Here is a 20,352-nt window from a genome sequence, read left to right as displayed (position 1 = left end):
TTGCTGTATGGTTTTGTCATCAAAGTAAAACTTTCTGTATTGGATGGAGAAGTTTGAGAACCTAATCTTTGCTCTCAAATAGTTTATGGTCTAATCAAGAGGGAGGAACGAATCCCTGGCTAGAAGCTTTTAGACAAAAGTATAGATGAAGTGTGTGAACAGATGGTAGCCAGAAAGAGGATCCCAGTGGCCAGAGTCATGCAGCAGGGGATGCTAAGCTGCATTCTTCCTAAAAGTGTCTTGGAGCATGCTGTAGCCTCCAGGAAAGAGCTGTTGTCTCCACAGATCAGGTGGTCTCGGAAGAGTTTCTTAGGTAGGAGTTAAAACAAAAGTGATGCCCAGCACCACTCTCTGGTACCCACCCAAGTGTCTCCAGGGAAGCATAGAGGTTCACCTGACTTGGGTGCCACGGTGCTACCAAAGGATGTTGTAGGGAACAGCTCAAGCAAAAGGCCCCAGGGCTTTGGGGTGTGGGCAGCAGCAGACTTGGAAACTTCATCGTGGTCTTATTCTCTTAGAGCTGCTTCTGGGCTAGACCATGAATGCTCCCGGCCCTGGGTCCTATCAGATCTCCTACCCTGAGCACACCTTGAGGTGCTCCCCAACTCTCCCAGCTCCAGCATCTGGGGTCTGCTCTATCACTTACCCACAGTGCCCCCGGGCTTGCTGGGGGATGCTCCTTTAAGACTCTACGTCCTCCACAGTCCAGCCCTGGTTCAGATCTAGCCATGTTTGTTCAGGACATGCTGTGGTTTGCAGGTCCAATGCAAAAGCAAAATATAAAGTCACTTGTTGAAAAAGAACGAAAAAAGCCAAAGGTAGGCATGGTAGCCCACAGCTGTAATCCCAGCACTCAAAAGATTCAGGCAAGAGGACTGTGAATTTGAGCCCAGGTGGCTACACAGAGAACAAGGAACAAATAGGAAAAACTTCAAGATGACAGCAGAAAGCATTAAACCAATCCTGACTTCCTTCGAAGTGCGAAATCCCCATGACTGCCCAAGTGGCACCTTCATGATGCCAGCTGAGTCCAACTAGGATCTAGGCCAGACCCTAGGTCAGATTTAAAGCCAAAATGTTTGACAAGGCAGCATGCTCCCACCCTCGCCCTCATCCCCTGATTCGGTTAGTTGGTATCTTCTGCCCACAGCATCAAGCTGACCATCGGCCCTGACCCAGTTGGATGCCTTTGTAACCACCTGGAGACCTGGCCGTCCCTGGCTTCTGAGAAACCTCAAGAGTTTCCCCTAACTGCACACCGCACCTCACTGTGTGACCTACTAGAGACAGGTGGTGGCAGGGGGCAGAGGGACAGCAGAGGGGGTTTACGACGTGCAGCAAACCTACGTTCTGAGGAGAGAAGCCTAGCAACTTCTCCATGACACATATCAAAGCAAAGGCCCTCAGCTATGTGCCAGCTAGGATCTAAATCGGGTCTAGCTGGGAATCCTCAGACAATCCTGGCCCTGGGTCCCTTCAATCAGGCACACCCTGCCTTCACCTGCCTCCTGTGTGCTCTCCTTGGGGGTAGCTGACACTCTGGAACACAGAGCCTCCGCTTTGGCCCCGCCCACCCGAAAGGTCAGAACTAGCCCTGGCACACCGCCCACTCTGCCACGGTGCAGGTGTCCTGGATGGCTGCACAGAGGCAGAAGAGTCTCGCATTAGTGGCTTCTCAATAAAATCGTGGGTTTCTCTTTTACTCAGTTTGTTTCTTATACTGAATTGGAAACCAAGACCTCATGCATCCCTGGCTCTCCCGAGGAGCATTGTCTGACTTGTGGTAGGAAGTGGAGGTCTTAACTAGCCATTTTTCTGGGGAGTCTGCAGAGTTTCTCCCTCTGATCTTATTTCCTGCTCCCCACTCCTTGCCCTTGACCCAAACGATGACTGGCCTACTTTCCCAGATCTCTAGGCTCCACACTCCAACTTTGGGTTTTGAAACAGGGATCTTGACAAGTCAAGCAACGCCCATCCCTTTGACCTATTTACATTTTTTTACATTTGTTTATTTATAGTGTGTGTGTGTATGCATGTGCCTGCGTGTGCACATGCACTTGTGGGATTTAGTTCTTTCTTCCCAGTGTGTCTATCCCAAGGATTGAGCTCCAGTGTTCAGGCTTGGTGGCAGGTGCCTTTACCCACTGAGCTCTCTCGCCAGCCTCTCTTTTTTATTATTTTTAATTAATTTAGTTAATGAATTAATTTTGAGAAAGGATCTCTTTGTAGTCCGGACTGTCCAGGAACTTGTTATGTAGCCCAGGCTGGCCGTGAACTCACAGAGATCTGCCTGCCTCTGCTTCCCAAGAGATTAAAGGTATACTCCACTATGCCCTGCCCACCTTTTATATTAATGAATTTATTATTATTATTATTATTATTATTATTATTATTATTATTATTATTAGTGTGTATTGTATGAGGACACGTATTTGACATGATTTCTGTGTGGAGGTCAGAGAAGATCATTTGAGAATTCCTTCTCTCCTTTCACCTTGGATTCTGGGGGTCAAACTCGGGTCATCAGGCTTGTATAACAAGCCCCTTTACCCACTGAGGCATTGCACAAGCCCCCTTTGTCCTCTGAAATTCAATGATCACCTTTGACCTCATGAACACCTGCTAGCTTAAGGCGGGCCATTAATCCTTATGAGTGCAAGATCTGAACAAAACTTCTAGACGGCTAAGACCCAGGAAGGAGGACCCTGGTGCCCAGAGTAGATGTGACAGGAAGTCACCCTATTACCCAGGGGTCTTGGTGGACCTGGAGGAGAGTCGGCCTAGGAGAACCACTGTGGGCTGTTTCGTTTCACACCTCCAAACAGAGGTCTTTGGGCATGCCTGGAAGCAGGGCCTTGGTTGGGCACCCACACAGGCTAGTGATGATGTAGATCTCCAGCCCTCAGGAGGTGGGGCTGCCACAGCACAGGTCCTAGCTCCAGTGTTTAGTTTCTCTGGCCCTACCTCACGGACGATCACTACGAGCCATAAACTCAGTGTGACCAGAGCATCACCATCACAGTCTGTCCACATGCAACTGTCTCATTTCACCACGGAATGAAAAAGAGGAACCAAAACTTGCTCAGGCTGTTTCTGGGCTTTACCTGAGGGAAGGGGAGGGAGGGTCCCCTCATTCTGACCACGTGAAAAGTCCCACAGAAGCCCCGGTAGAGGAAGCCTCAACTGGGGAGGGGAGGTTGGAGGAATCAGAAATGAGGGGAAACCTGAGGCCAGTCTGGGAGGGATTGCATCAGGAGGGATCTGTCTAGGTTCTGTCGCTCAGCCTGCAGTGTCTAGGTTCTGTCACTCAGACTGATCACAGAGACAGTTAGGAACGTGTGCCCTCCCAAGGAACAGTCTGTCTGGTTCCATTCCTTTGGTAGATACATAAAGAGCCACCATGTATTTAGAACACAGAGTCAGAGCACAAGAATGAGTTTTCTCTTGGGAATGAAAGGCAGAATACTTCAAATCAATACTATCTTGGAAAAGCCAGCAAAATGGCTCAGTGGGTAAAGTGTTTGCTTCCAAGCCTGACGACCTGGGTTCAGTCCTGTGTCTCACATGGTGAGAAGAAAGAACCAGCTCCGCGGGATGGTCTCTGCTCTCCTTACATGTGCATGCACACAAATAAATATAAAAAATTTATTTTTAGCCAGGTGGTGGTGGTGCACGCCTTTAATCCCAGCACTCGGGAGGCAGAGGCAGGCGGATCTCTGGGAGTTCGAGGCCAGCCTGGTCTACAAGAGCTAGTTCCAGGACAGGAACCAAAAACTATGGAGAAACCCTGTCTTGAAAAATCAAAAAAAAAAAAAAAACATTTAAAGCAAGTGCTAACTCAGGAGGTGTTTTAAGAGGTTCCTAAGGGATGCAGGGGCGTGTGCCTTGACTAAACTGTCTTCACAGTGCAGGCTCACGAGGTGAACTCACATGAAGTCTAAAGGTGAGAGGTAGGAGTTGCTTAGTATCTCCCCCAGAGCCGATCATGATGGCCATAATCCAAGAACCCAAGAGACTGAGGCAGGAGGATCCTATGTCCAAGGTTGGCTTGAGTTCAAGGCTTGCCTGGGCTACACATGATATCCTGTCTCAAAAAACTAAAAACTGGGGGGCTGGAGAGACTCCGCTCAGCGAGTAAGAACACTTGCTGTTCTTCCAAGTTTGCTTTCCAGTACCCATATCCATTCGGATGCCTTCTTCTAGCCTCTGATAACACGCACTCATACAAGGCAGATGGACCCGTGTGTCCTGCACACACACACACTCACAAATACAGTCTCTCACACAGACCCATATCCGGTCTGATGCCTTCTTCTAGCCTCTGAGAACACGCACCCGTACATGGCAAATGGACCTGTGTGTCCTACACACACACACACACAAAATCACAAATACATAATCTCTCACACACACCCATATCCAGTCGGATGCCTTCTTCTAGCCCCTGAGAACACACATCCATACATGGCAGATGCACACATGTACACGACGCGCACACACACAATCATCTGTTACACACACAACAAAGCAGCAAGTGGAAAGGCAGTGAGGGGCAGTGAATGGAGATGCAGTTCAGTGGTAAAACACTCATCTAGCTTGAGAAATGCCCTAGGTTCATCCCTAGAACTGCAAAGAAAAAACAGAACAACTCAGCTTGTGCGTGTGGATGGAGCTCAAGGACAGCACAGCGCAGGCCTTGGAGTGCCAGAGCTGGGCCTGAGAGGAGTCCTGGGCTAGGAACTGGGGTAGCCTGGGGCGTTCACCAGCTGCAGGGCAGGCTAGAGAAGTAGAGCCTGCTGGGGTGGTGAATGGCGGGGCTTGACTGACTACCAGAGCATTGGTGAGAGGCAGAAGTAGTCCAGCCTCTTTCCTGAGGCAGGAATTTTCCCCTTGCACTTGAACTCAAAGACATCCCATTGCTGAATGTCATGCTTACAGAGCTGTCCCTCCTTTGGCTGGACTGTTCATGTCTCCTGGTCTACACCTGAGGCTCACGTCAGAGTCCAGCTCTGCCTGTCCTCCCAACCCAGGGCCCTTCCCTATCCTTGAAGACAGTTCAAGGACTTCAGGCTTCTCTGCGTGTGTCCCACCTTCCTAGCACTGGGAAATGCTTTTCCAGGCCACGGTTTTCCAAATGGAAGTAACCAACCTGGAGAAGGCTTCTCTCCCCTCATCTAGAGGACAAGGACAGCCTTCTGCCGGCCTTTTCACTGGTGACCCGTCTGTCAGCCAACAAACTTCCAAGTCTTTTTTCCCATGATCCATTGCCCAAGACAAGTGTGTGTGTGTGTATCTGTGTGTGTGTGTGTGTGTGTGTGTGTGTGTGTGGTCTACAAGAGCTAGTTCCAGGACAGGCTCCAAAACTACAGAGAAATCCTGTCTCAAAAAAAAAAAAAAATGTTCCCAGTCATGCCCCATCCAAAGCAGGGTTGGGTGCTAGGAAAATCCAGCGTGGAGCCTTGAGGAATGTCCCCCTCCCTGCTCTCAGAGAAATCCTGTCAGTAAACCCTAGCACAGCGGTTCTCAACCTTCCTGATGCTACCACCCTTTAATACAATCCCTCATGCTGTGGTGACCCCAACCATAAAATTATTTTCATTGCTACCTCATCACTGGAATTTCGCTACTGTTAAGAGTTGTAATGTAAAGACCTGATATGCAGGATATCTAATATGGGACCCTATGTAAAGGCTGTTCCATTTCCCAAGGGGTCTCGACCCAGGTTGAGAGCGGCTGCCCTAGCAGAACTGCCTGCTAGAGGGCTCAAGGCAGCAAAGCAGCGTCTTGGCTTAGAGAAAATACGGGTAGAAAGAGGACCATCTGTGGATCCCATCATGGGTGAAGCACTTGGCATCTCTTGACCTCTTCTGCCTACCCCATCCCTAACACCAGGACCAGCTAGGCATCCTCCTACCCCGGAGTTCTCAGTGCGTTCCTGTCAACTCACACCTGTCTTCGTTCCAGGCAGCACGTTTTCCGATGGGGGGGCGTGTATCCCGATAGCTTGTAAGCTGTTTGTGCTCTGTTGGGTTCCTGCCTGTGGAGCCTGGCACTGTGGTCCCTCTGGGCACATTTGTGTAGTGTGTGTGCTGCCATCACAGTGGGAGTGAGCCACTCGTCCCACCGCTGACCCTGTGCTCTCCCTGAGCGGGAACCAGGCAGCTCCCTTTGACAGTATGTGTCCCACTGTGTTGTGGATATCTCATTCTCCGTCTTTCCACCAGGCCAGAGGCAACCTAACCTTACGGTTTCTCTCCATGGTCTAGAGGAGAGGAGTGCCCGCGCACGCGTGGTAGGAAGTGGCTTTAACACTCTTGTGCTCCAAATCATCGGTTTGACGCCTCTCTTTGATATGTACCAAACCAGCTTCCTCCCATGTTCTCCTCCTCTGAAGACTCTGCCAAAACAATACCTCTTGGCAGGGAGGGAGAGGTAGGCACTCACCCCCTAAACCGGCCCCCCCCCCGTGGAAATGTCCCACTGATTGAACTTCGAATGAACAATGAGTTGATCAGCCTAGAGGCTTTGTAAGGTGAAAAACTTGAACAGTCATCATAAAGGGCCGCTTGGCCAGACCAGCTAGACTCACACGCTTCCCTGGACAGGGGAGTGGCCAGCTTCAGCAGCTGTCAGGGTGAGTGGCATCCAGATACCTCCCTGTCCCAGGCCTTCATCACATCTCCACCATTTGTCTGCACAAGGACCGCTCACCCCACAGTGTCCCCTCCACCTCCTATAGCAGAGTCAGAGTCAAAAGGTTGTTTTCAACTATTCTGTCCCACTGTTCTATTGGAAACAACTCCCTCTAGGGACAGGGAACCTAAGTTAGACCCCAGAGGCAGGATTTACAGAAAGATGCAAAGGCGATGTGAGTTCCCCTGAGCCCTAGGCAGCCAGGGATTCCTAGCAGAAGGGGCTAGGAAGGATGGAGGATGATGGGGTTGGTTGACTTGGACCCCAAAGGAAGGCCAGGGGTTTAGAGAGGCAGACTTGAACAAGGAAGAACTTGGCGAAGGTGTCAGGAAGCTGTCTGGGTTGTTGCGGGCAGGCAGCTGGTAGAATGCATCCCTTAGGCGTAGGGTACCTGATACAGTTTGACACATCAAAGGAGTAGACATTTTGGAAACTTTTATTTTTATTTTTGCAGGGCTAAGGCTCAAAATCAGGGCTCTGTATATGCTAGGTAAGCATCCTGCCTCTGAGAGACACCCTCAGCCCCTTTTAGAGGAATGTAAGGCTTCTCTCTGGGGCATCCAGACCCCATTTCACAAGACCACTATTTCCTAGTGAGTGTAGGGCCGTTTTCCTCATACTCAGGCTCTGGTTTTGTCCATGGGAGGCAAGTGCTCTACTCCAGAAATTGACAGCCTTGTTTGCTTGTTTGTTTGTTATAGGGACCCAAGCAGCACAGGCTAGCCTGGAACTCATGTATATGAAAGCATCCTTCATCTCCTGATCCTCTCTCCCGTCTCCCCAATGCATATGTCACCATGCCTAGCCGAGCTCTGTGGTTTGTTTGTTTGTTTAAACCATGGAGTCAAAAGTGAAGCTCTCTAGTTTAAAGGCAAGGAGAGGAGCTGGGAACCCTAGCCCCAGGTACTTCTGTGTCCTTTGTGCTGTATGGATGCCCTGTCATTGGTTCTGAAATTGAGCCATGTGTGTTCAAAGTCTTTCCCTAAGAGAACAGACACATTGTAAACTTAATTTTCTCCCAAGTACATGCTACATTCTGCTGTGTGAAGCTTGACTTGACCCATCTTTCTGCTGACAGACATTATCACAAAAATGGCTTTTTATAAATGACTTTATTATTGAATATGAAATTAGGAGAACAAGACAAAGACAAAAAGACAACTTTTTTTTTTTTTTTGGTTTTTAAGACAGGGTTTCTCCGTGTAACAGCCCTAATTGTCTTTTAATCCCAGCATTTGGGAGGCAGAGGCGGGCGAATCTCAGTGAATTTGAGGTCAGCCTGGTCTACAAGAGCTAGTTCCAAGACAGGTTCCAAAGCTACAGAAAAATCCTGTCTTGAAAAACAAAAACAAACAAACAATCAAACAAGAAAAGGACCTGGAGGGCTGCAGAGATGGCTGTGTGGTTAAGAGCACTGGCTGCTCTTGCAGAGGACTGGGGATCAGTTCCCAGCACCCACATGGTGATTCACACCATTTATAACTCGTGTCAGGGGAGCCAATGCCCTCTTCCGACCTCTAAGGGCACCAGGCACACACATGCTACATATACATACACGCAGGCAAAATACCCATACACACAAAATAAAATTTTAATATTTTTTTTTTTTGAGACAGGGTTTTTCTGTAGGTTTGAAGCCTGTCCTGGAACTAGTTCTTGTAGACCAGGCCGGCCTCAAGCTCATAGAGATCCGCCTGCCTCTGCCTCCTTAGTGCTGAGATTAAAGGTATCCGTCACTACCGCCCGGTAATATTTTTTTTAAAAAAGGATTAATAGAGAGATCAGATGAAGGGTGGTGCTTAGGTAATGGCAGGAGAAGGAGACACTGAAGAGGGTGGTAGATAGCATCACCATTGTACCACGAGTCCCCATTCCTTCTTAAAGAACCACCTGCTCCAGAGACCAAAAGACCAAGATGAGGAATAGGTTTACCCATGGAAGTGAGTGTGTGACCTACAACTAGGGTACCTGGGTGGCAAGAAAGCTCTGAGATAACGGGTGAAGCCATCACTGCTTGCAGGAGACCCACTCTCCTGAGAGAGGGTCAGTATGAATTTCCCCAGCCTAGGGGACTGACCACCCACTGTCTCTGGCCTCCCTGGGGCTCATCGTTTGTTCCGTCACTATCTTTTGAACCCATTGTTGGGTGGGTGTAATTGGTTTTGCATCAGCCCCTGCCCAGGGAGGAGGTCGAAGAGGGGAAGGCAGGAAGAACAGAGAGGGGAGGTGAGGAACAGCAGGTGCAGAGCAGCTGTGAGTGAAAGGAATGAAAACAGGCACTCTGTCTTCCTTTGTGGTTAGCAGGCAAACAACCTGAGAGCCCGGCTGATGGAGGGCGGCGACAGAGGGCGGGGAGGATGTGGAGGTAGCAAGTTCCAGAGATGTAACAGGCACGCCCCTTTCTTTCCCACTCAGAACAGGCTCCCTTCCTTCCCTGCGCCTGGTCTCCCTGTCTGTGACTCATTTCTTGCCTCTGCTGGGTTCCTGTGCCTAGGGAGTTTGCTCTCTGGTTGGGAAGTAATTGGAAACTCGGTCTCTGCCCCGCCCCCAGCAGGCTTTGCAGGGACGCTTAGGTAGTGTTGCTCAGTGGCAGAGGTAGTGGCTCTGGAGGCAGGCAAATGTGCCTTCAATCAAGCCTCCTCTTGAGCAAGAGGCATCTGTAAAATAGGAGTAAGATTACAAAAATAGAGAAAGAGAAAGATCATACCTCAAGCACTCAGCAGTCAGAGGCAGAAGAACCACCCAAATCTGAGGCCAACCTGGTCTACACAGTAAATTCCACATATATCCCTAGGGATAAATAGGGAAATCCTGTCTAAGAATAATAGTGGAAGGGAGGGAGGGAGGGAGGGAGGGAGGGAGGGAGGGAGGAAAAGATGCTGAAATCTGTTCAAGGATACACCAAGGGGAAATGGAATAATGCAGACAAGCAGCAGTTAGCCTAGGACAGGAAACATCCCAGAGAGTTTCCTCTCAGAGAGAAAGGATAGGGCTATCGTTTCTTATTTTTCTTTCTCTTTGTCTTTGCAGTACAGGGAATGGGCCATCTACAATAGCAGCACGGAGATCCCCTCACAGGAAAGTCAGTTCTGTTCCACAGTGGAGGGACCCCTCCTGACCTCCTTCAAGGCGATCTTCATGCCTGTGGCCTACAGCCTCATCTTCCTCCTGGGGATGATGGGAAACATCCTGGTGCTCGTGATCCTGGAGCGGCACCGGCACACTCGAAGCTCGACGGAGACCTTCCTGTTCCACCTGGCGGTAGCTGACCTCCTCCTGGTCTTTATCCTGCCTTTTGCAGTGGCTGAGGGCTCTGTGGGCTGGGTCCTAGGGACGGTGCTCTGCAAAGTTGTGATCGCGCTGCACAAAATCAATTTCTACTGCAGCAGCCTGCTGCTGGCCTGCATAGCCGTAGACCGTTACCTGGCCATCGTCCACGCTGTCCACGCCTACCGCCGCCGCCGCCTCTTCTCCATCCACATCACCTGCGCCACCATTTGGCTGGCCGGCTTCCTGTTTGCCTTGCCAGAAGTCCTCTTTGCCAAGGTCGGCCAACCTCATAACAATGACTCCCTGCCACAGTGCACCTTCTCTCAAGAGAATGAAGCTGAAACCAAAGCCTGGTTCACCTCCCGCTTCCTCTACCACATTGGGGGCTTCCTGCTACCAATGCTGGTGATGGGCTGGTGTTACGTGGGAGTGATACACAGACTCTGTCAGGCCCAGCGGCGCCCTCAGCGGCAGAAAGCAGTCAGGGTGGCCATCCTAGTGACAAGTATTTTCTTTCTTTGCTGGTCACCTTACCACGTTGTCATTTTCCTAGACACACTGGAGAGACTGAAGGCTGTGGACAGCAGCTGTGAACTGAGTGGCTATCTCTCTGTGGCCATCACCGTGTGTGAATTCCTGGGCCTGGCCCACTGCTGTCTCAATCCCATGCTCTACACTTTCGCTGGTGTCAAGTTCCGCAGTGACTTGTCTCGGCTTCTGACGAAGTTGGGCTGTGCTGGCCCAGCCTCCCTTTGCCAAGTTTTCCCCAGCTGGCGCAAGAGCAGTCTCTCTGAGTCAGAGAACGCCACCTCCCTCACCACCTTCTAGATGCCAGAACTCCCATAACCCCCTTTCCGTTTCTGTTTGCCTTGGTAGCCTGGAGTGATGCTAGAAACCCAGTCAACAAAACCCGGGGTTCTAAGAGCTTGTTTGGGCCATGTCCCCAGAGGGGACAGCTAGAGAACTCTCTCTAGAATGTCCCTAAACTCTTTTGCCAGCCCTCAGGCTAACCAAGAGCCCTGGGAGGCAAAAGCAGCCCAAAGGCAGACCAAGGGCTCTCTGGACTGCCTGCATCACCTTGGCTAAGAGCACTCCACATACCTCTCATCCTAACCAGCCAAATGTGAGACTCAGCTTTACTTCTCCCCGGCCATAGGGAAAACCACTCGGCCGGTGGCGCCTACAGTCTCATCTCCCTCTGGTCATGGACCCCAGGATCTCCTCCCACAATGCACTCCATCATCTAAAAGTTTGCCGCATGCCACAGCTCCCCACCACTTCTGTTCCACCGAGGAATAGCCAGCTGGCAGCAGAGCATGCCCTTACCGTGCCTGTCTCCAAAACACAAGCTTTGTGCCAGCCCTTCAACCCTGCTGTTCTCTTGAGCAAACAGGAAACTGAGACTGATCTACTTTAGGCAGCTGTCTCGCTCCAACCAAACCAGCATCGGGTCTGCCCCATGTTACTGGATCTTGGACTACAGACCAAGGACAGACTCCAGAAGGCCCCGGAGACTAGCCAGTGTCCTAAGAAGAGGAGAGGACAAGCCAGCAGGCAAGCAGTCCAGTGGAGAAATGGAAAGACACTTTGTCTCCAGGCGCCAAAGAGGAGCAAGTAAAACTGAAACCCAGCTGTCTTCTCTGCCCAGAGACCAAAGCTTCCCGACTGTGAGGGAGATAAGATCCAGGGCCCTAGTGGATTCTGGGCACTGATGGGGAAGGAGGCCAACTTCTCTCTCCTGCTGCAATCCTCAGGACCCGTGGAAACTGAAATAGCAAAGGGGTTCTAGCCTCAGAAGAGGGGGCGTTTAGCTAAGAAAATGAAGACTGACCGGGCCTGGTGGCACATACCTTTAATTCCAGCACTCAGAAGACAGAGGCAGGCGGATCTCTGTGAGTTTGAGGTCTACAAAGTGAGTTCCAAGACAGTTAGGGCTGTTATACAGACAAACCCTGTCTCAAAATAAATAAATAAATAAATAGATAGATAAATAAATAGATAAATAAATGAATAAAATGGGGGGAAAAGAAAATGGAAACAGATCCTTGTCTTCTAAGGCGGGAGAGAGAGGGGGGCAGGGGAGGGCAGTGTGAGAAGCCAAGCGGAGCAGGGAAGTCCCCGAGCCCCAGGAAGGAGGTGCCGTGCCCCTGGGAGGGTACTACTCAAATGGAACCAGAGGAAGCTGCTCCACACCTGCTTAGGGGAAGCCTAGCAGGCAATTCTGAGCTCCTCTTCCTCCAGGCCACTGATTTAGGAGGGAAGAGGGGGTTGGGGGAAGCTGGGTTACCGGGTACCACTCAAGCCAGTCAGACAAGCTCTCTGGGGAACCCCACTAGGGAAATCAGTTCTATAGTTGCAGAGACTGTACCCTCACTGCAAACTGGAGACATCTTGGGATTCCCTTTTCTGTTCCCAGAATCTGACAGCCAGTTCGGCAGCAGAGAAACCAGACACAGAAACAAAAAGGCAAGAGTTTACATTTTTGAATTTTCTTTTTAATAAAAAGGCACCTATAAAACAGGTCAATACAGTACAGGCAGCACAGAGACCCCCAGAGCAAGCCTAAAAAGTGTTTCAAAATAAAAACCAAGAAGATGTCTTCACATATTGTATTTATATATTTATATTTATATATATATATTTATATAATGGTACAAAATGGCTGGGGTATGGCCATGGATGGAGAGAAGGCTGGCCTGTGGAGATCACCTTGGGAAGCTAGTGGTAGAGGTGGGAGACAAGGACACCAGAAGGGGACAATGGGCCCTTTGTGGCCTGCGCTCTCTCCTCAGAGCAGGGCAATTAGACCATTTGGATAGGCTAGGAACGTGGGTGGGGGGCACAAAGGCCCAGATGGAAGCAGGGAGGGCAGAGTGTCTGGCAGGAAGGAGGACAGGTTTCCACCCACCTCTCGACAGAGACCTTGGCTCTGGTCCCTGGGAGGGGCGAGGGAAGCCAGGGGCCTGCAGCCAGCTCTGGAGGGGAGCGGTGCCTGACCCGGCTGACAATGGACAGCACCAGACTGGGAGAAGTGGACACAAATTCCCTTTGTATTACAGCTGCCAAGGCAAAACCAGGCCCTGCAGGTCAGGAAGGCTGGGGACAGGGTCCCGGTAAAAGACACCCTGTCTAGAATGGCCCTTAGCCCTGGAGGCAGGGCAGGAAGGCCTTGGCCAAGGAGCTGCCCGCCACCTTAAAGGCAGGAAAGAGGAAAGGAGAAGTATTTTACTCCTGGGGCCACGGGAGATAAAACACCCATTCCTGTATGGCTTCAGTCTGACCAGCAGTGGGTGAGGGGCTCTCCTGGGAAGTAACAGGGAGGCAGTGGCTGTGCCTAGGCAGGCAGAGACAGATCTGGTACATGGCCCTAAACCCTGGGCAGAAAGACCTTGCCAGAGTGGACAGGCAGCAGGATGGTCTCCCCGACACTGCCTTTCCTCACTCCATGCTAGGGGTGGAGGCTGGAGGGAGACTGACTGACTCAGCCAAACTCTGTCCCTTCCTTCTTTGGTGAGAAGCAAGTGGTGGTTTCTAGAAGAGTCTGTGCCCTGTGGGGTTACCTGGCCCGAGGCCACTGAAGTCATAGGCCGCAGTCACACGTGTTAACCCCTCCATAGCTCCAGTCAGAGGGGCCACACCTGCCCAGAGGACAAAGGGCTTCAAGTTCTGGCTAAGGTGTAGCAGCAGAGGCACCCGGGCAGGGGCCCTATGTCACTGGTGTGGATAAATACACGCTCAAGTGCACACCTGCTCTCCGGAATTCACTCAGCAGCAGACAGGCGGCCATAGCAGGGGGAGGGGGTTGGCCTCAGTCCTCCCAGGCTCACCGAACGGAAGCCTAGCCTAGATGGTCTGACCTCAGTTGATGGGTGGGGCATATGGAGGGTGCAGAGGACTCTAGGTCTCTGGGTCCAGGCGAATGGTGGGAGCGATCATTTGGAGGAGGGGGAAGGTTTTTTTTTTTTAATTTTCTCTTTTTTGTGTGTGACTTCTATCAAAACACAGAAATACGGCACACGCACAAACCGGCACTAAAGCGCAGCTCTATTTACAGCTCCGCTGGCACCTGCCCACCTGGCCAGATGCCTGCAGGGGGCGTGGGAGAGGAGGTCAGCCATGTCAGCAGGAGAGGAAATGAAGACAGGGGGCGGGGGAAAGCAGAGAAACTGGGAGGGGACAGTGGACCTGGAGCACCAATGAGGTGGCAGTTCCAAAGGGACAGAAGATAGAAGACCCCCTCCTCTCCTTCCTCTCTCCCCAAGGGCCCCCAAAACATAGCTGAAAACGGGGAGAAGTAGAAAGACAGAGGGAAATAGAAGCCCCACAGGAACAGGAAGGGTGGGGGAGGGGCCGTCCTAGTCAAACCCAATTCCAACTCCCCACCCGACTCTTGCCTCTCCCGCAAGCTGCCAGCACATCAGGTTTCCACAAATGCCACTCCCCACACGAGCCCCCTCCCACCCCTCCACCCTACCCCTGGACCCAGGCCATCCATTCCAACACTGGAGGAAAAAACTTCTTAAAGTCAACGTATTCTCAGTATCCCCAGCCCCAGCCCCTTGAGGGGCCTGCTAGAAGGGTAGATTGGCCATGCTGCCCGGCGCTGGGAGGTAGCCCATTTGGCTGTCCAGAGACACACTGCGCTGCCGCAGAGGGTGGGACACCATGAGGTTCTGCTGGGGTGGGGGGCCCATGAGGGAGCCCTGTGGGGACAACATGTGGGGAGGCTGGGTATAGACCTCGCCCCCCACACCCCGTTGTTTCATCAGCATAAAATTCTGCTGGGTCATGAGGCCTTGTGGTGGGGACATGACCCCTTGGTGCAGGCCGTGGGGCACCATGCCCTGCTGTGGGGGCACACCTGTCCTGCCCAGCAAGGACATCTGTCCAGGGTGGCACATGGACATGCTGAGCCCCCGCTGAACCCCCTGTTGGCCCGGGAGGTTGGGGGGCCGAGAGGGGGTCTGCTCCGCCATCATGTTCTGCAGGTTCATGAGATGCAGGTTGGGGGGCTGGGCCTTGGGGGGCTGGTTCTCGCTCTTGGGGAAGTACTGGAGGGTGCTGCTCGGCTTCTCAGAGGGGATGATCCTGGACAAGTCGAACTCAGGAATGCCGGTAGGGGTGGGCCGGATCACCTCACTCAGTTCTGGGTCGTTCAGTACAGATGCCACCCCGGGAAGCACCCCAGGTGGGTACGCATCGCCCATGCGGCCAGCCATGCCTTTGCCCATCAGGTGCTGCTGGGGGGGTATGGGACCAGGTGGCTGGTTGGGCATGTCCTCCGGGGGCAGGGGCATGCCTGAGGGGTAGTGCTGCTGTAGGCCAGGCCCCCCGCCCCCACCCCCAGTGGGGGCCATGGCACCATGGGGCTGCTGTAGCCGAGGAGGAAAGGGCATCATCTGGGAGGAGCTGGGCACAGGGCCACAAGGGGTATTTAGGGAGTCTGGGCCTCCCGGGGCCATCATCATTGAGTTTTGAGAAGGGCCCCCTGTCCCCTGTGCATTGGGGTGCAGTGGAATGTTGGGCCCCAGAGGGGTAGGGGAGGGCAACATAGTAGGCGGGGGCTCGTGGGACAGGGGCTGCTGGCCTGGCAAGTTCATGCCCATGGGGCTCTGGGCAGCAGCGGAGTTCAGGTGCATCTGGTTGGGCTGGTTATTGCTGATGCCTGTGGGGAAAGAAGAACATTAGAGGCTGTGCCCACCCAGCTCGGGAAGGTGCCTCCCCCACCCACAAATGTGTTCTAGCCCAGGTTTCAGGAAGGGATGGTAGCGATTGGAACAGGGCCCCAGAGTTTATACACCACCCCCATGACTAGAGACTGTGGAAGCTTGCCAGCATGTCCACAGGGACAACTGCTAGACAAACCCACTGTAGCCTCTCCTGGAAGCTTTGCCTCCTCATACCTGGTCCAGAGCCCTGCGGTGGTGGGGGTGGGGGTAGCAGGGGTCGATCAGGCAGCAGCTCATCGTCTGAGGTGGCGATGGTCTTGATGGCATTGTGGTAGAGCGGGGTAGAGCTGGGCATGGCATACTTGGACATCTGAGACATCATCAGTGACAAAGGATTCTGGGAAGGCGTGGGGTCTGGGGAGGACGTGAACGGTAGGCTGGGGTTCATGAGGCCGCTGGGAGGGTTGGCAGGAGGTGCTGAGGAGCTATTCCGAGGGCCGCTTGGCGGGAGGGTACCTACAGAAGTGGAGAGACAGAGAGAGCAGGGGTCACTGGGGAAGGGAGGCTGAATTCGGCCACTCATACTCAGAGAGTCTAAGGAAAGGCCAGTTCCTTCCAAATGTCTACCTCACTTCAGGGACACGCATGCTCCACTGAACACAGACTCCCTGTGATCCCATTGACCCACTGGGATCACTTTAAGTAATTCCTGTAGTGGGGAAATCCAAGTCCCAAGTGGGACCCTTCAAGATGCCCAGATGTGCCTGGAGCTCTGTGTCGGCACAGATGTCACTAAAGCCCCTATCCACCCCCACAAAGGCTCCAACCCAAGTCCACCCAAATGACTCACCCTGTTCCATGTTGCCCAGGGTAGAGGAAGAGTTTATGTTGAGAGGCGGCTGCTTATTCTGGGAGACCCCAGGGCTAGGCATGGCTGTCTTGGGAGAGGCGACCCAGCCTGGAGAAGGCACCGCCATGGAGGGAGACTTGAGCCTGCTGGGTGAGCCAGTAGGTGACCGCACACTGAGGGAAGAGCTGAGGACCTGGGGTGACTTGAGAGGTCCTGGCGGGTTGGCAGAAGGCAAGGGCACCATCTGTGAGGGAGTCTGGGGTGACTTGAGGTTGGCAGAGGGTGAGGTGACCAAAGGTGAGTGCACCTGGCTAAGGGTGGGTGACTTCAGATGCCCCATACCCGGTGAACCCATCTGATTAATACTGATGGTGAGGTCTGAAGGCCGTCTGCCCAGTCCCCTGTTGGGGGCTGAATGCACAGACCCAGGAGGAGGATTGGATGCAGGGGGCAGAGGCATATGGCTGAGCCGGGTGGTACCCACAGAGCCCATGGGCATTGAACTCTGATCAGGGCTGAACATGTCTTGAGTGTTGCCCATGTCCTGGGGCATGGCTTGGTAGGGTCCCTGACTCCCAGAGAATCCCTGCTGGCCCTGGTTGGGGAACTGTGAGGGCATTAGCATCTTCTGTGGACCCCCCATCATGCCGCTGCTATTCTGAGCCCGAACACGAGCCATCTCCTCAGGACTGAGACCCTGAGGCCCCATCATGTCCCCGGGACCTCGCATCTTCTGTGACATCAGCATCTGCTGCTGGGGCGTCATCTGTACATTCAGGTTCATGTTCATGTTCATATTCACGTTCATGTTCATGTTGAGGTTGCCTGGCCCCATAGGTGGGTCCACCTCCCTCAGCCCCGACTGTCCCATGGGAGGGCTCAGGAGGCCCCGGCCTCCACCAAACTCTATGCCCATGGGCGTGCCGGCCAGGCCGTCCCCACCAGTCATCTGCCCCGGGAACATGGTGGGATCCATCTGTCGATGTGTCTGCATCATCCGCTCCATTTCCATGCTCTGCCCCAAGCCACTCCCTGCCATGCCCAGGGGGCGCTGCATGCCCATTGTCCGCTTTTCCAGCAACTGGTGCCTCAACAGTTCCTCCCGAACACGCGGGGCCATGAATCGCTCTGCCTCACCCTGCCCGCCTGGATAGGGCACGGCATTCTGGGCAAAATTGCTGGGTCCCCCAATAGGGGGCAAGTCTTCAGTCCAGCCCATGCCTGGTCTTACAGGTCTCTGCATGGCATTCATGGGTACCTCCATGGGCATACTCTGTATACTCCCAAATCCAGGCACCCTTTGCATCTGGTTGCCCGGGAAACGGGGGCCAGGGAAGGGAGGTCCGGCTCGAAGTTGCATGGGATCCTGGACATCCATAGGTCCTCGGAGTTGGGTGCCCATTCCAGGTGGCCACTGATCCCCAGGTTTGCTGTGGTAAGGAGGTGGGGGCCCCCTCCCCATCATGCCCCCCATGCCCACCATGTCCTGCAGAGGGCGGCCCCCATGCAATCCAATCTGCTCCTCTTTCCGCCGCTTCTCTTCGTAGTACTCTTCCTGGAGTTTGCGCCAGGCCACCTGCTCAGGTGTCAGGCTGTCCTGGCCCAGCCTCTGCATCATCATGTTCATGTGCTGGCCCATGTCCCCACCCTGGGGGTGCCCGGGCACTTCATGCTCCAGTGGGGGGCCTCCTAGACTCTGTGTCTGTGAGATCATGGACTGCAAGGGCTCCTCGTACTTCTTCAGCCCACTGGGAGGGGCGGAGGGAGGCTGCTGAGCGGCAGAGGGAGCTTGTGCTGGTGGGCCCCCCTCGCCGGCTCCTCCAGGGGGCCCCTTGAGGAATGGCTCAGTTTCCCCACTGCGGAGCAGCAGCCTCTCGATGTCTCGCAGCGTCTGGAGAGAGCGCTCACGGTGCTCCAGCTGCTCTTTGGACAGGCCCTCGGAGCCCACCAGGTTCCGCTGCCCATTTCCTGTGGGGGTGCCATCCCCCAAGAGGGCTGAGCCAGGGGCACTGCCAGTGTCTCCTCCAGGAGGCAGGGGGTTGTTAGCAGTGGCTGCCGTTGGCGTGTTAGGGTGGGTGCCCCCAGTCCCACCACCTGTGCTAGCAGCTCCCACGGAGTTCGGGGCCAGGTCCTGACTGGTATCTTCAGGAGGTCCCTCTGGGGGCAGAGCAGTAGGGGCACTGCCCGGGGCTGGAGGTGGTGGCGGCAATGGAGGTGGCTGCGACTGTGGTGTACCTGCTGAAGGTGTGTTCAGGGGCAGTGGCTCTGGGGTGGGTGGCACTTTCGGGGCCTGCAGGAGAACAGAGGTAAAGAATTAAGATGAGGGGACATCTTAACCTATCTTAGAGCCAGGCAGGGAATCACACTCACCTGATCCAGCTTGGCCCGGGGCACATTCTGCTGGTGGTAGGTGAGGATGGACTCTGCCCGGCCTTGTAGCACGGCCTCTGCAGCCCTGCATGGGGGAGCAATCACAAGCGGTTCAGAGATGGACAGAAGAGAACCTCCTCTCACTTGCCCACCTTGCCCCCTGCAAGTGCTCAGACTGGGCATGGGTGGGCCAAGGGCCCCACCCCATTCCCCCGCTTTCCCCACCCCCCGATCTCCCCACACCCCCCAACACGCCCGAAGCCTTACGTGTTGGCCAGGTGAGTAGTGAAGACATACACGAACTGTGATGGAGGCTTTCCTGGGACGCCCCCACCCCCGCCCCCAGGGACGTCTGGTCGAAGCCCTGGCGGAGGACCATGTGGGGGGCCTGGTGCACTGCTTTCACTGAGGGGCAGTTGGGCAGTTTGGCCAGGACCCAGCTGTGGGGCCGCCATGGCCGCATCTGCTACATTACAATCTGCAAGCAGAGAGAAAAAGGACAGCAAGTGAGTGGCCCAGGTGTGGGAAGAAGAACCCGTGGGCACTCCTGCACCACAGTCCACACCCAAAGGGCCATTTGTCCCCACAATCTGCCTCAACGCTGACTTGCCCTACAGTCTTTGCCCAAGATGGCCAGAATGATGACCATGTAGAGAAGGAGAGGGAGAACATGGCACACACATCAAAGCTCTGCTTAGCTCTGCTCTGGAGCACTCCCACTGTGGGGTGTGTGTGTGTGTGTGTGTGTGTGTGTGTGTGTGTGTGTGTGAATATACTGTTCAGTGACCCGGCAAGAAGGCAGGGAAGCCGCAGTAACGGCGATGCAAACGACCAACAACTTTTCATCCTACCCCACCACCCACTCACTTGATTCTACAAGACATAGCATTTGTCTCAGTTTCTTCTCCTACAAAATGGAAACACTACTCAGCTCCCCTGTGCCCTGCCGAGGACAACCGTCACAGGCAACCGTCCATTTCCGTCACAGAGCCAGAAAGGCAGTACGGAATAAGTCCCTCCTGCTCTCACAGACTGAGGCTGGTCACAGGAATCACACGGGGGTGTGTCCCCATCCACAGCCATCAGCAATCCCTGCAGCAGCGGTCCCCGCAGTACGGCCTGGCATTTGTCTCTCCCATAGGCTGAGGGGCTCAGGAACACAGTACTGCCCATCTCCCGGAAGCCAATGCCAAGCTCAGGGACGGTCTGCCTGTAAACTGGGGTTTCTGAGATTCACCCCTCAGATTCAACTAGATGTTAGAGCAGCTGGAGGAAATGCCTTACTGCTGTTTATGAGTTTACCAAAGGATAGTACAGGAGCCGGAGAGGGCTCATTAGGTAAAGGAACCTGCTGCCAGACCTGACGGACACCGCCTGGCCGGGACCCATGACCCACATGGTGGAAGGAGGGAACTACCCACCCCACTCATGCACCATGGAGTGTACACACACACACACACACACACACACACACTCATAAATTAAGATGCTACAAATGAA

General features: G+C 53.6%; 2 protein-coding genes across 9 annotated transcripts in view; one reads left to right on the top strand and one right to left on the bottom strand.

The window, feature by feature from the left end:
* Window positions 1–13,683, top strand: part of Cxcr5 (C-X-C motif chemokine receptor 5) — a 14,821-nt gene extending 1,138 nt beyond the window's left edge. Inside the window, exon 2 of the mRNA XM_050156195.1 lies at window positions 9,724–13,683. Within this exon, the coding sequence (XP_050012152.1) occupies window positions 9,724–10,791 (1,068 nt within the window). The 3' untranslated portion in view covers window positions 10,792–13,683. The remainder of the gene's footprint in view (window positions 1–9,723) is intronic.
* Bcl9l (BCL9 like) overlaps window positions 12,437–20,352 on the bottom strand; it is a 30,629-nt gene continuing 22,713 nt past the window's right edge. For all 8 annotated transcript variants that reach the window (XM_050156185.1, XM_050156192.1, XM_050156189.1 and 5 more), the window contains 5 exons: window positions 19,120–19,330; window positions 18,853–18,937; window positions 16,483–18,772; window positions 15,867–16,148; window positions 12,437–15,628 (listed from right to left, as the gene is read on the bottom strand). In XM_050156185.1, the coding sequence (XP_050012142.1) occupies window positions 14,535–15,628; window positions 15,867–16,148; window positions 16,483–18,772; window positions 18,853–18,937; window positions 19,120–19,330 (3,962 nt within the window). In that variant the 3' untranslated portion in view covers window positions 12,437–14,534. The remainder of the gene's footprint in view (window positions 15,629–15,866; window positions 16,149–16,482; window positions 18,773–18,852; window positions 18,938–19,119; window positions 19,331–20,352) is intronic.

Source organism: Alexandromys fortis, unplaced genomic scaffold (genome assembly GCF_014885135.2).
Source record: "Alexandromys fortis isolate MF-2015 unplaced genomic scaffold, M_Fortis_MF-2015_v1.1 scaffold_89, whole genome shotgun sequence".
NCBI classification, from domain to species: Eukaryota; Metazoa; Chordata; class Mammalia; order Rodentia; family Cricetidae; genus Alexandromys; species Alexandromys fortis.
This window is presented reverse-complemented; position numbering and strand designations above follow the sequence as displayed.